We start from the raw sequence: 14,968 nt of genomic DNA, 5'->3' as shown, positions 1-14,968 counted from the left end.
GGGTAAACCCGAGCACAGCTTGCGAGAGGCCCCGCGTTCGAGTCGCGGCAGGACCCAATATCTTTTTTTTTTTTTACCTTTCTTGAGGTCATCGGATGTAAGACTGATCTCTCTTTTTGCCCGAGCAGCAAAGAGTATCTAAGCAGCTTGCTCTGCGGCAACGCAGCTATAATTCACAGTCAACCTTACCGTACGACAAACTGTCACCACACTACTAATAGAGCTCGCGAGGAGCGTCTCTTATAAAATTAATCGACGGACCGCATCCTTGTCGCTTCTTCTGCGCTTACGAGAGATTACTCGGCCCCTCACTGTCTAGCTAGCGAAGCACTTTGTAGCCTCTAGTAATATCTGAATCTCTTCCACGCCTACTCTGTCTTCTAGACCACCCGCCGTCCTTAGAAAGTCTTACTTACATCCGCGCGTATCTATCTATCCTCATACTCTTGAATGTCGACGTGCCGTCCTGTTGCCTGTTTTACTGTTTTCCCATAGCACCCGTCATACAATGACTATCCGGCTTGCAACACCCTCTGACGAGCCCGCCATGGCATCTCTCTTGGCTAAAGCATTCTTCGACGAGTCGCTCTTTGGCCAGGTTATGCATCCGTACCGCGACCAGTATCCGGATGATGTCAAGATATTCTGGTCAGAGTACCTGCGAAAACACTGGAAGATAGCCAACGAAAGACTGTTTGTCGCAACGACAACGGTAGATGGACGGGAAAAAGTTGCCGGCGTAGCTATCTGGCGCCGAGACGGCGACGACGAAGGGAAGCGTAGAGTGGAGAGCGAGTGGGTTGATGTCGGCAAGTGCCTTTGTAACACATCTAATCAGACAAGTATGCTGACGGCTCTACAGGCACAGATGTCTTCCAGCCCCTTCCCTCAATCCAGAATCGTGCTCTAGATCCTAGCAAGCGTAATCTTTTGAATGAATCCTATCCCTTCTTTAAGCATCACTGGAACGGTGACCGCAAAAACAACTGGTATCTCGATCTATGTGGAGTTCATCCAGACTATGCCGGCAAGAGGCTCGGACAAGCACTGGTCGGTTGGGGCCTCGATCGCGCGAGAGAAGAGGGCGTCCATGCGAGTGTCACCGCTAGTAAAGGAAACGAACGGTTCTATTTGCGATGTGGGTTTGATGAGGTAGTAGGAAACTGTACGCAAGGAGAACGCAACCCGCTGAGCAAGGCCGGAGTTGAAGGTGGTGATGTACTGTTCATGATTCCCAAACAGAAGCCGTAAGATGTATGTACGTAAGGGCAAAAACGCTTTCAGCACTAGCCAGCACTCATACTTCACACAGCCTCTTTCGGCGCGTTCATATCATAATGTCCGACATTGCATCACAACATGCCGCGATATTACCAAGCCGTTTCTCGGTCCGACGTATTGGCACATTACTCGCTAGTGAAGCGACCAACCTCAACAGCCAATCAGCGAGGCCATCAAATCGTTCCGAATAATCTCCCGGTGCCTTTGCGGGGAAGGACTTGCGCGCTTTCTTACCATCGTCGTCATTGTGCGGGTAAGCACGAGTAAGTAGCATCATGATCCAGCAATTAAGAATGGCACCGCAAGTCGAAATTTTCTGGAAATACTCCAATCGCCTGAGCATATTGCAGCCATGAAGCGCTCACCAACCGTTCTAGCATCTCTTGCAGCACTGACGACAAGCCATATCATCCCTCGTCAAGAATCCATCGACTACAATGCAGCTCCGCCAAATCTGTCCACCTTAGCCAATTCGACTCTCTTCGATACATGGCGGCCAAAAGCACACGTTCTTCCAGCGTTTGGACAAATCGGAGATCCATGTATGCACTACACCGATCCCGAAACTGGTCTCTTCCATGTAGGATACCTACATTTGGGAGCATCAGGTGCTACTACAGACGACCTAGTCACTTACAGGGACGTGAACCCCGATTCGGAGCCGTTCATCCGTGCAGGCGGCATCAATGACCCCGTCGCTGTTTTTGACGGCAGTGTTATTGAGAGAGGAGTCAATGGCACACCGACGTTGCTATACACCAGCGTCAGCTTTCTACCCATACAATGGACAATCCGGTACACCCAAGGAAGCGAGACGCAATCGCTCGCCTTCGCTAGAGACGGTGGAAGCAACTTCACAAAAGCAGAATTTGGTCCGGTTATCCCCAGCCCACCATTCGCTGTCAACGTCACGGGATTCCGCGATCCATTCGTGTTTCAGAACTCGCAGGTCGATAGCTTGTTGGGTAAGCGGAACGGAACGTGGTATACAGTCATCTCTGGCGGCGTACATGGCAAAGGCCCAAGTCTCTTCTTGTACGCCCAATATGACGATGAAGATGCGGATCTGTTCCAAACGTGGGAGTATCTGGGTGAATGGTGGCACGAAGCAGCAAACTCGACATGGTCAGAGACGGGTTGGGCTGGGCGCTGGGGCTTCAACTTTGAAGTTGCCAACTACTTCGCCTTGGACGAGCAAGGTGCTAATGAGGAAGGCGAGATCTTCGCCACAATCGGCGCGGAATGGAGCTACGAACCCATTGTACCTCAAGTTTCGGACAATAGGGAGATGCTTTGGGTCGCTGGAAAGCAAGAGCTTGTCGACGGTCAACTGAAGTTCGAGCCTACAATGTCTGGACGACTTGATGCTGGGCGCTCGGCTTACGCGGCTGCTGGTAAAGTCTTATATGCGGACTCGCAAGCTAGCAAAGCAAGCGGCGCACCCGATCGCTTCATCACATATCTCTGGTTGACTGGCGACTTCTATGGCACCTTGACCGACGAATTCCCGACTGCCCAGCAAAACTGGACAGGATCACTATTACTCCCGCGTGAGCTTAGCGTCGGCCGCTTGAATGTTGTTGACAACCAGCTCTCCCGAGAGAAGGGATCGTGGCGCGTAGACCACGAACACGACAACGGCACCGTTACCCTCGCCACTCTACACCAAAAAATCGCTCGTGAACCCTACGCCGCATTCCAAGACAACGCCACCAATGTCATTACGCAAAGGGGTGGATCCATGGCGAGCGTGATGAAATTCGATGAAAGCCCAAAGTCAAAGCACTGGATGATGACTGCGTCGATAACCTTCCCCTCGCGTTCTGACTCCCTGCGAGCTGGCTTCACCATCCTTTCTGGTTCCCAGGAATCTACCAATATCTACTACCAGTTCGGTAATGAGAGTCTTGCGATCGATCGTTCAAACTCTTCTGCCGCGGCGCAGACTACGGATGGTTTCCTCACCGAGGTTGAGACGGGCAGGTTCCGCTTGTTCGATGTTGAGGGTGGATATGGAAATGAGACAAAGGTTGAGACTTTGGATTTGACGATTGTGGTCGATGGTGGTGTTGTTGAGGTGCACGCGAACGATCGATTTGCGATCAGTACTTGGGTGAGGAGCTGGTACGCGGATAGCAGAGACATTAGCTTCTACGTCGAGGGTGGCGATGCTACCTTCAGCAATGTCACGATTTACGAGGGTTTGGTAGACGCATGGCCGGAGCGGAACTAGGAGGTATTGCCGATAGTGAAGTATATAGTTTAGGGATGTACACTAGAATCGCTCAATCGATACGTATATCCATCAACTGGGGAGTAGGAGAAGGAAACGTTGGGAAGAAGGCAAACAATAGTGCCACGCAGAGGTAAAGAACAGAAATGTCATTGACCCAGATACCAGCCTTTTCTAAGCTAAAATGGCAAGGCAGTAAGTTCTCGTTCCTCCATCTTTTGAGAAAGATGCAGGAGATAGAAATAATGTAGGATAATAACATAGCACATATACCAAGTGAAGCGACACTATTAAAGCGACGAGCCACGGTGCAGGTGAAGTGAGATACGAAGAAGCTTAAAAGATGTCAAGTGGGTGGGGGGGTTACGTCAGCGCTGTCGGGCGCCTCCTTTTGGCTAGCGACTGCCGCGGATGAGAAGGCGCGGTGGCGCGCTCCCATTCCCATGTGGTCAACGGTACCCAGCCATAGCAAGCTCGCCATGAAGTGTATTGCGCCCGGTCTGAAACCACCAGTCTCTTCTTCTTTAGGGTGTCTCGTTCGGTTGCTCTAGGAATTGCGAGAGATCTGATCCGGCCTGCAACTCCCCGATTGAACGTATTGCTGCCTGGGCTCGCGCCTGCCTCAGACGCGCCTCTAATAAAGCGCACTATCGTGTCATCATTCACTGTGTCAGAAGCAATTCCTTCGGCCCGGCTACTCCTAACAAGACACGCTCCTGTCAACACCGAACACTACTTCTCCACACCCCACCTACGGGTTCCAAACGAGAAGCATGGCGACAATACGCGAAGAAAAGACTCTGTCTGACCTCCCCAACGGGCACATGCGCAACCAACACGAATACTCGTACCGCCTCCCCACAGCCCCCCGCATTGTGGTTCCCCCTCCCACGCTCACGACCGACATGCCAGGCCTGTCTCTTGGTGGCACACCTGGAGGGGATGTAGACATGAGCTTCTTGAACGACTTGGACCTCGAGGACATCATACAGAAGAACACGCTGCTAGAGTGGGCATACGAGCGGCGGAGACAGGCACAAATGATACTGCCGTGGGTCTATCTTGGTCCTATGGTGGCAGCCAGGGACAAGGCTTTTCTAGAGCGAGAGGGCATCACCATGGTACTGGCTGTTCGTGCCCAGGCCAACAGCATGTCGGGCGCCATGCAAGCTGCTACCCAGGTCTGCATGGAGGTGGGCAGCATCGAGTCTCCCAGCTTCTACAGCCTCACGCCCAGGTTCCCGGACGCGACGAGCATGATCAACTCGCACATCGCACGGGTACGACAACACAGCTTGGAGACAACAGGCCAGGCCACTCTCGGCAAAGTCTTGGTCTTCTGCGAGTCTGGCAATGAGAAGTCGGCTGCCGTGGTCGCAGCCTATCTGATGCAGACGCTCAACAACATCGATTACATCAAGGCTATGCAGGTCTGTCAAGCGCAGCGCTTCTGCGTTAATTTCGACGACGTCTTGAAGAACATCCTACGCTCCTACTGGGATATTCTTCTTGCCCGACGCTCCATCGCCGCCTCCTACGCGCAAGCGCCACACCAAAATGGTCTTAGTAACGGCTCTGCACAGCCTGCATCACTGTCCCTTTCCTTCTCGTCAAACAAGCAAAAGCGAGGTATTGAAGATACAAGGGACGGAGACGACGATACGAACATGGAAGACGGCATGGATGCGTCGGATGTGCTCCGGTTCACGGGGCGCGACGTTACTCCTTTCCAAGACCGGTAGACATGATCCTCTGGCAGTTGGCGATTTCGTTGATTTTGTATCAGGCGTTCACTAGCATTATACCCTGCATGATTCAAGGCGTTATCAAGCGGTGCTGGGCATCAGAAGACCCACTTATATCCGTAGTATCGCTGGGCACTTCCATGGAACGGGTAAGCACATCGGTTTTTTCATCCAGGCTACCCAGAACCTTGGCCAGTAGCCGCAACTGGTTCTGTCTCTTCTAAAACATCTTACACTCTACCTTTCCTTGCATTTTCTCCTTCAATCAGTGCTCCTGTGAAATCTATATGACTGCCTTCTCCTAGACGGCTTTGCTTGCCCTGAGCCGATGCCGTGACGTAAATGACACATGGGACGATTGTGGGCACCTGCTTGGGACATCCTTCTCTGGTACGTGGCTTCTGCAGAAGAAAGATGCTATCTAATAGGCAAGCAGGTTCGTTCTCATGCCAAGGTGACCATGGATGAGCTACTTGTGACTTCTGCGATTCAAGCAATAGCCATAAGAATAGGTATTCTCGAATGAGAAGCTTTGACTATCGCAATGACTACACCAGGTGCAGAAAACATTTCCTCCGCTGTAATAGCCTCTTGGTCAGAGTGAGATCCCAAGACTAATCGCCTCAGAGTGGTAATTGGGGTACAACCTCTAAACGAGCTTCTAGTGGCTACGGCATCGCTAAGTCGCGTATCGTTCGCCGGGTGCATTCTCAATAATGCTGTCGCGTCAGTGGTCACTGACATTCACTTGAAGTCCCAGAGGTCGCCGTTGCTCGCTAAACGCACGGTAGTCACGATGCGGTGCCTTCGGATTGGATAGGTAGCAGATACAGTCTTTTCCACGGATCTCACATACCAGAGAACCCGCTATCTTTCTCGTTTATAACGGACTACAAAGTATCGGTACCCAATCAACGCTTACACCAAATCGTTACAGTTTCAAGAAATGCCATACGAGCTTCGACCCGAGGCCAAGTTGAAACGACCAGCACGTTATGATGAGTCGGACGACTCAGATCTCAGCAGCCCGCCAGAACCAAGGTCCGAGAATGGAGATTCGGTCATCGATTCACAAGTGTCTCCACCCCCAAATACGTCGACTGCGACCCCCGGCGCACCAAACCCTCTGACTCTCCCCACAGACGCGCCTCACCTCTCACAAAACCCGTCGCCAGATAGTGACAAACCTGAAGTACCCCGCGCCACAATCCCAAACACAAGTGATCCCCAGCGGCCTCTAAAATCTCGTGGGATGGCCCACGTTAAGTACGTCAAGAAACCCAGTCGCGAGAATGCCTCGCCAGAGACTAAACGCGCGAGACACTTCAATAAAACCGCCAAGCGCGTAGCAACACCTCTGGAGGATGGACCCTCGCCTGCATTTTCCCTACCCAGACCAGCAGCGTTCCCCTCGCTGACGGGCAATGCCCCACCATCGCCTCCGGCTGCCATAGAATTCACCAAGCATGGCATAAGAGAGCTGGTGGAGGCTATGGACGCTGAAGATTATGAACGAGTACGGAAGATCAAACGCCAGTTCGCAGCCAAATATGAGGTGGACACAAGCATCTGGTACGATAGTTTGAGGAAAAATTGGCCTACCGCAGTCACATTTCCTACGGCATGGCACTCCCGATCCAAACATCTCTCACCATACTAATGATGCAGGTGACCTTTGAAGAGCTATGGCCGTCAATACGCCAGGAAATCATCGAACGGATCCTTGACGACTTCGCGCAGAAGAACTATCCATCCCCGTTTTACCCAGTATGTCGCATCTTGGACATCACCAAGGAGAGACTGGATGCGATCATGGCTGAGAACGCCAGAGTCTGGACCGACGACGAAATTCCACCATATTTCAAAGAGTACAGAAGGCGGTATCCTAAAGCCATCATCGACCCCGACGAGCCTCCACCTCAGTGTGTTGTTGAAGCGACGGCATTCTTGAAACAAAACAGTCTTCCAGGTAGTTTGTTGGGCGAGTGGCAGACTATGCCGGCAGTCGAAGTATTCAACAACCCAAACCCGTTTTACCTCCCCACCAAGAAAGTTAGTAATGAATTGTAGAAGTCTTTGGAGTCACATACGGGCTACATAGCAAAATCGATAGAGCCTTTTGTTCCTGCTCGTATTCCCCATCAGTCCAAACGTGAGCATCCTGACACAATTTCTTCTCAGGAAGCCTTTGAACTGTCACGGCGTAGTTCGCAGGATGCTCAAAATCAAGCCAGTCGAAAGCAGCGAGACGACAAGAAGCTGCCGCCACCGCAATGCCGTGTTTGTGGACAGACAGGCCACACTTACTGGAAACTCGACAAGAATGGAGTGCACGAGGTAAGCACTCCCATTCGCAGACGTGTTATGAGAAAGCCGAAGAGATTACCCTCAAGCTGTACATTTGCTGTGATCTGCAAGTGCAATAACGAAGAGTACAGTGAATACGTTCAGGGTACCTGTTCCGACACATGCGTCCATTTCATAACAGCCGAACCTTTTCGCAATGTCGAGATATACAAGTGACTAGCTAACACCGTCGCAAGTGCCCTCGGCGTCGACAACAAGTTGCCCAGCACAACACGGAACTTGAGATCCTCCGCGCGCAAGCATCCTCCGAAATCAAAGCCTTCACGGAACGAGACTTCGCAATGAAAAATATCACTCCCAACTGTTCACTGTCAGAATCTACTCCCATAGACGCCGCCCCGTACCTCGAAGCCTGGCAAGCGAATAGAGCAAACCCGAATCTACACTCCCATCTTCTGCATCCAGCAGCGTTACCCGAAGACGGCCGAGCCAATTATATCAACCAGTTACAGACAGATAATCTGTCGCATACAGGGTGGATACGAAATCGACTTACAAACCGCCGGTCGATTCTTACCAGTCAAACGTCAACTTCACACGTGGCTGACAAGCGAATAAATCCGCCCAATCTACCACCAACGCCACAAACCTCAAACTCGTGCGCAAACCCTCTAATCTGGCCCAACTCACGGTGTCTGGCTCGGAGGCAAGGAACCAGACTCCATCCACAGTCTGATGCACCCCAGATACCCAAGAAGCGCGGTCCGTACAAGAAGAAAGAAGGGAAAGAGGGGCAAAATAGTACTACGCCGCCTAACAGGGTAGTGGGCAGAGACGGTATGGTCTTCCTCGGTAGTCTGAAACAAATGCAGGATGAGATTATGTCCCAGAAACGGGGTGAGGGTGCAGATGCGACGGTTGAGACGGGATTGATGACACCGCCGCTACAGCAGCCGCATCTGTCAACACCTTGGTCGACCTCAACATGTAAGGTTGGAGAGACATACACAGTGCAGAAGGATGTAGGGGCGATGAAGGAGGTAAAAGTGCTTCGGCATTCTACTATACCACCAGTATCTGAGACAAATGCGGCATCTGCGATAGAGAGCAATGGGGCTAATCCTACAGTACTGCCTCGATACCTGTATCAGGCTTCTCCTGCACAAAGGTCGAAAGGGGTGCCTTCGTTAAAGGAGATGGCAAGAGCGGTCATGGACCAGCGCCAAGTTAATGTAGGGAAAGAGAAGGATCCGACGATGGATACTGCACCGTAGTTGAGGAGAGGATGGTATTACACTTCTTTTTGGACAAAAAGAATGCTTTGGTAGCGTATTGTTAATGTTTTGAGCGCCTCTGCTCCACCATAATGTCTAATACTCGAAGCATCTTTACCAAGCATTCCGTGAGTGTTCATTGTGGGCGACGACTTCTCAGGTGGAGACAAGAGTTGATTGGCGCTAGGTTCAGCGTTCCTGCATGGCTTGGCAGACGTTGTGCGGGCGGTCATTCGATCTCGCGTCATCCCGAAACCAGCTTTCGGCGGAATTTTGCGGGCCTCCGAAGCAGGTTGGCTGCTCCGTCATGCTTAACGCATTTCCATGAGCCCAGGTGGGCTTTTCGCACTTTCCCATGTGACTGACTTGCACGGCTCCATCACCACAGATAATTCCTTCCTTTTGCCCCCAACTTGCGCATGGCAGGCTACAGGAACACGCGCAATCTGGGCCAGCTCTGGCTGCGGGGGACGCGTCGTGGGTAAGCTAGGATATCACGGCATTATATCCCCATGCTAATAGCACAAGCCTACACACGAAGCGTCCACTCTCCCACCGATCCAAAGCTGCTACACTCGGTCTGCAATATGGCCCCCCATGCCTCCTCGCGACTGCCGCGACGTGCTATCTCACGTCGGAATCGTCGCCAATCCCCCTGTTCCGCCCCATTTATCTGGATTCGCCCTCTCTCAAGCGGTACTTCTTCAGCGGCAGCGACGACAAGCAAACCGAAACCACGTCAGTAGGCGACGCTGAGAGGCAGGTAAACAAAGACGATGCCGAGAAGTCGGGCCAGCAAGATCCACCGTCGCAGAAACGTGTTGCCAAGGGCTACAGCGAGGAGCATGAGGACGCCGGCGAGAGCCAGTCCGCCTGGCAGACCATAACGGCCAAGTTCCCGGTCTCGCCATCTCCTTCGAAGCTCGGCGACACCATCATTGACTACATTGTGCCCAATTGGGTCAAGGTCCTGCCTGGTTTCATTCGAAAACTCCAGAATGAACTCTCAATGGCACCAGGTTCCCTTGCTGAAGAGATCTGGTACCAAGCCAACGACCCCGAGATCAATCCAGAGATCATATGGGATGCCTCGGTCAGGGTCTCCAACGAGCTGTGCGATGAAGAAAAGGCATTTCTGAAGAAGAGGGCGCAATTCACCAAGGCTGCACTTGCGCGATATCTCGACATCCCAGAAGCCCAGATACACCCCGACGATGTACCCGTCATTGCCATGTGCGGTTCTGGTGGAGGTCTGCGAGCGCTCGTGGCAGGTACATCGTCGTACCTCTCTTCGAAAGAACACGGTCTCTTCGACTGTGTCACTTACACGGCGGGCGTCAGTGGCAGCTGCTGGCTCCAGACTCTCTATTACTCAGATCTCACCCAACGCAGTCACGCTCGCATCATTAGACATCTTAAGAACCGCCTCGGCGTACACATTGCTTTCCCACCTGATGCCCTAGAACTGCTCGTCAGCGCGCCAACCAACAAATATCTCTTGAGTGGGCTTGTGGAGAAGGCCAAGGGCATCCCAGATGCTGATTTTGGTCTGGTGGACATCTACGGCGCATTGCTTGCCGCTCGTCTACTTGTACCAAAGGGTGAACTTTCCGTCAGCGAATACGACTTCAAGGTGTCGAACCAGCGACGATTCACTGACAACGGCTCGCATCCCCTGCCCATCTACACCGCAGTACGACACGAAATCCCATTGGCCGAACAAACAGATACAGACGTCATCGCTGCTGAAGCAAAGGCGAGAAGGGAGGCCTGGTTCCAATGGTTCGAGTTTACGCCATACGAGATGTGGTGTGAGGAGATCTCAGCTGGCATACCTACCTGGGCAATGGGTCGTCGGTTCGAAAATGGACGCACAGTCTGGCGGGACAATGGGCTGGCTTTGCCTGAAGTGCGCGTCCCCTTGCTGATGGGCATCTGGGGATCTGCCTTTTGTGCAACTCTCTCACACTACTATCGAGAGATCCGACCCCTCATGCGCAGTCTCACTGGTCTCGGCGGCAGTATCGACGCCATGATCTCCGAGCGCGATGATGATCTTGTCAAAGTCCACCCCATTGACCCCGCCGCCATGCCCAACTACGCTCTCGGCATGCGTGAATTCCTGCCTGCATCGTGCCCTGAGAGCATTTTCGAGCAAAAGAACTTTCAATTCATGGACGCAGGAATGTCAAACAACCTACCCATCTACCCGCTTCTCCGACCTGGACGTAATGTTGACATTCTCGTCGCCTTTGATGCCTCGGCCGATGTCAAGACTGACAACTGGTTGAAGGTAGCAGATGGGTATGCTCGCCAGCGTGGTATCAAAGGCTGGCCTGTTGGTGCAGGGTGGCCACCGGATGATGAATCCATGGAAGACCTGCAAAAAGATCTCGATCGCGCTCAAGCAAAATCTGAGCAGCAAGCTCAAGAAAAGCTCGAAGAAGCCAAGGATAAGAGTACCGAAGACAAGAAAGGCGGAAAGAAGAGTAAAGATTTAGGCTACTGCAACATCTGGGTTGGCACTACTGAAGAACGCACCTCCGATTCCGCCAACCCTGAACCGAAACAAGTAGACGAAGACTGGGAGCTCATGCATCCTGCATCTGGCATCACTGTCATCTACTTCCCTTTCCTTGCCAATCCAAAAGTACCCGGTGTCGACCCAAAGGTCAGTGACTTCATGTCAACGTGGAATTTTGTCTACACGCCCGAGCAAATCGACAGTGTCGTGAACCTCGCTCGCGCCAATTACAGCGAAGGCGCTGAACGTACAAAACGCACTGTCCGCGCTGTATACGAACGCAAGAAAGCACAAAGACAGCAGAGAGAAAAGGACGAGCGGGAGCGACGATGGCGATGGAAGTTGAGTCAGGGAAGGATAGCTGGTCGTCGTGTCGGAGGTGAGAGTGAGCATGGTGATCAGTTCAGCTAAGTGGAGGCTGTGTAACACATGATGGCTGAGGTGATGACAAGGAGTTGGGGGAGGCTTTTAGGCTTTTGGAAACGATAGAGGACGCATTATACCCACTTGGATCAAGAATGAAAATAATCTCATCTTACGTATATTTCAGCGCCTTCGACATTAGTGCAGAGGATGTTTAAGGTCGCTGGACAGTGAAGATGACCATATCGAGAAGAAGATCAAGCGTGAAGATACGGAAGAGGAGACACCGGCCGGAATACCACCTGTCCCCGACCCGCCGACCGCTGCAGTCCCCTATTTCGCGGGATGAGAATTGGACCCAGTTTCGCGAGGTGCCTGGTGGTATCTGGCCTGGGCGTTAATGTTCAGCTACGGTCTCCGCTCAAACACATGGACCACAGTCATTGGCGGAATGTGGTTTTAGCTCTGCTTTCGATGTGCTTATCTGGCATTACTTCTTCGAAATTGCTTCTTCTTCGCATTTCTCACAAGTCTCAAGTTCAACATGGTCTCATTTTACGACCCGAAAGATCTAGCTTTCAGCTTTACTCAACTTTCATTGTTCTAGGGAAAGGCAAAACACTAGATGCATCTTTCACGTACAGAATGCAAACCCCTTCAAGCGTCTGTATATCTAGATAACCTAGTGAATCTTGAATCGCATAACCCTGTATAATCTACCTCTGTGACTGCATGCGCCACCGTGATATCCCAAATACTAAGGCGTATACGCGTCGTCGAAACATAGGTGACACGGAGACAGCGGGATCGTGGTGACAGGCAACGCTGATCAGCGCATATTAATCACCGCGGAGAACGTCATCCGAGGCTATGAGAGACAAGATGTAGCTTTGCTGCGGCGCAGCTCTGGATCCGGCAATCACATATTATGTTCAAGTACGATGAGTATCTGGAGTGGGTGTTCATCGTAAAGCGAATCGTGTCGAGACGATCTACACGGGACCCCGGTGGGTCTTAGCGTTGCCTCCGCGACAGCTCTCCGCAAGCATCCCCTCACACATCATTCAACACCAGGGTATAGCATTGCCTAATTGGTTATCCATTCATTGGTACCATTATATGCTGTACTCCATGTTCGCTTCATTCTTACTCATCCGCTTCATATAATTGAGGTCGCCCTCGCCGCCGTCCACGCGTACACGTAGGCCTCAAGGCAGTTGCGCATCGGCCCAGCAGTCGCCATGGTCGCCCCTCGCAAAGCTGCACTCCTCGAGGAGAGCGCGGAAGTCGAAGTGCTCTTCGCCAATATGGAAAAGATGAAGACACTCACAAAGAAGATCCAAGGCTCTGTCAATAGACTAGACGCGAGCGGAAAGGCAGTTCAGGAAGCAATCGGCCCAATCTACGGCAACACCCAGAAGCTGCAGATAGCTAACACGAATGTCGATCGTATAATAGACGCAATTGAACGACTCCGAGCTCCACGAGAAGAGAGTGCAAAGGAGGAGAGGATCATTCGCGCCGGACCTGGACGGGGAGATCTTGATGGTTATATTGCTTCCCTCGACCGCACGAACATGAGCCTTGCAGACCTCAAGCGTACCAATCTTCGCTCCAACGAACAGGCTGTCGCAGAACTCAGCGGGCTCTTGAAGATGGGTAACAAGCAGTTGGAGGATGTGTTCCGCAGCATATTGCAAGATAGCGCTCGAGAGAAGGTCCAGGCATTGGAATTTGTTGCGAAGCGTACGTCATTCGTGTCCTATGATTATGGAGATACTGACATGGCACAGAAAATCCGTTCCCTCGCATACCCCAAGATAAGCTTCAGAGCCTACGCAGCATCAATTCGCATATCTCCAAATCATTCGCCCAATTATCGCAGATCGATCTCTCACAAACTCCCACACGCCGAATATACGCAGACGTCCGGGGTGAATACCTAGAAAGCACATTGAGGAGTCTCATGCAGGCGACCATAAGCACAGCCCGCAAAGTGCAGGCAGATGCTCTGTACAAGAAGGGTACTAATGGTATCGGGACATACGTGCAGGCGATAGAGGGTCTATTTGTGGCAGAGTTTGATAACTTGAACTACGTCTTTGACAGGGAGGAATGGAGCGACGTTTATGAGTCAACGTGCCAGGTCCCGCTGCAGGACTTTACGAAAACGCTGCGCGAATTGAACGGGCATATTCAGAAGAACCTGTTGACAGACTGCTTTCTCGGATTTGAGATCTGCGGCATGGTCCGAACGCTGTCGATGCGACTCCAAAAGCAGACGGGAGCACTGAAGGACCAGATCTATGACAGCGTGAAGCCGGTTCGTGAGACATCAAAAATGTCATTGAGCAAGATGTTGGAAGACACGAGGTCGAAAACACAGGCTCTCATCGCCGTTCCTATCGATGGTGGTCCTGTCGACATTACAACGCAAACGATGCGACGCCTGCAAGAGATGACCAACTACCTCGAACCTCTCGCATCGATATTGGCATCGTTGGGAGAGGGTGGCTGGAACTCGGGGACAGCTAATAATTCCTCCACAGCTCTGGACGTTGGACCGGACGGCGTAAAATTGTTCGGGTCCTATGCAGCCGATACTGTTGACACACTACTGCAGAATTTGATTGGAAAAGCAAAGATGTTGTTGAAGGGCAAGAATTTACAGGGCATCTTCATGGCAAATAACGTTGCCATCATCACGCGCATCATTCGCTCTTCGGAACTCGCACCACTCATGGACGACTACTCCAAGAAGCTTGCCGACTGGCGTAAGCAAGGCACAGCCATGTACCTTGAAGCGTGGCGTGAGCCATCAGGGTATCTACTGGATGTTCAGTACACAAACCGTAGCAAGGAGCGACCAACATCAGGCGGTGCAGATTCGGCAGCTATCGTGAAGTCTCTTAGCTCGAAAGACAAGGATGCGATTAAAGAAAAGTTCAAGAACTTCAACACAAGCTTCGACGACCTTGTCACACGGCACAAGTCGTACGCAATGGAACCCGAAGTGCGGAACCAGCTTTCCAAGGAGGTACAGAACATCATCGAGCCACTGTACAACAGGTTCTACGACCGCTACCGGGAGATCGATAAGGGAAAGGGCAAGTACGTCAAGTATGACAAGACTGAGTTGAACAGGGCATTGGCGAGCTTTGCATAGCGGGGTGCGGTGACTGCGGCGTTGGTTTGAATTTGTTTGCTTGGGACATGCGCAAAATACCCTTTGATTTGCATA

The 14,968-nt window shown here is 51.9% G+C and overlaps 4 protein-coding genes across 4 annotated transcripts; all 4 read left to right on the top strand.

Moving 5' to 3' along the window:
- Positions 1–508: 508 nt before the first annotated feature.
- On the top strand, positions 509–5,256 carry GT037_002807 (extracellular invertase; the record flags this gene model as incomplete). The annotated part of the gene is made up of 4 exons (XM_038927854.1): positions 509–821; positions 863–1,247; positions 1,684–3,487; positions 4,312–5,256. 4 exons carry the CDS (start codon positions 509–511, stop codon positions 5,254–5,256), a joined length of 3,447 nt encoding a protein of 1,148 aa, XP_038789132.1.
- A 949-nt stretch (positions 5,257–6,205) lies between these two features.
- Positions 6,206–8,840, top strand: GT037_002806 (uncharacterized protein; the record flags this gene model as incomplete). The annotated part of the gene is made up of 4 exons (XM_038927853.1): positions 6,206–6,865; positions 6,928–7,311; positions 7,441–7,596; positions 7,803–8,840. The coding sequence occupies 4 exons, from the start codon at positions 6,206–6,208 to the stop codon at positions 8,838–8,840; spliced, it is 2,238 nt and encodes a 745-aa protein (XP_038789131.1).
- Positions 8,841–9,259: 419 nt separating this feature from the next.
- Positions 9,260–11,775, top strand: GT037_002805 (uncharacterized protein; the record flags this gene model as incomplete). Its single annotated transcript, XM_038927852.1, has 2 exons — positions 9,260–9,321; positions 9,369–11,775. 2 exons carry the CDS (start codon positions 9,260–9,262, stop codon positions 11,773–11,775), a joined length of 2,469 nt encoding a protein of 822 aa, XP_038789130.1.
- A 1,193-nt stretch (positions 11,776–12,968) lies between these two features.
- On the top strand, positions 12,969–14,893 carry GT037_002804 (exocyst complex protein exo70-like; the record flags this gene model as incomplete). Its single annotated transcript, XM_038927851.1, has 2 exons — positions 12,969–13,473; positions 13,521–14,893. The coding sequence occupies 2 exons, from the start codon at positions 12,969–12,971 to the stop codon at positions 14,891–14,893; spliced, it is 1,878 nt and encodes a 625-aa protein (XP_038789129.1).
- Positions 14,894–14,968: the final 75 nt, after the last annotated feature.

Source organism: Alternaria burnsii (genome assembly GCF_013036055.1).
Source record: "Alternaria burnsii strain CBS107.38 chromosome Unknown 746, whole genome shotgun sequence".
Lineage (NCBI taxonomy): Eukaryota > Fungi > Ascomycota > Dothideomycetes > Pleosporales > Pleosporaceae > Alternaria > Alternaria burnsii.
Note: the sequence above shows the minus strand (reverse complement) of the source record. Positions and strands in the feature narration are given on the sequence as shown.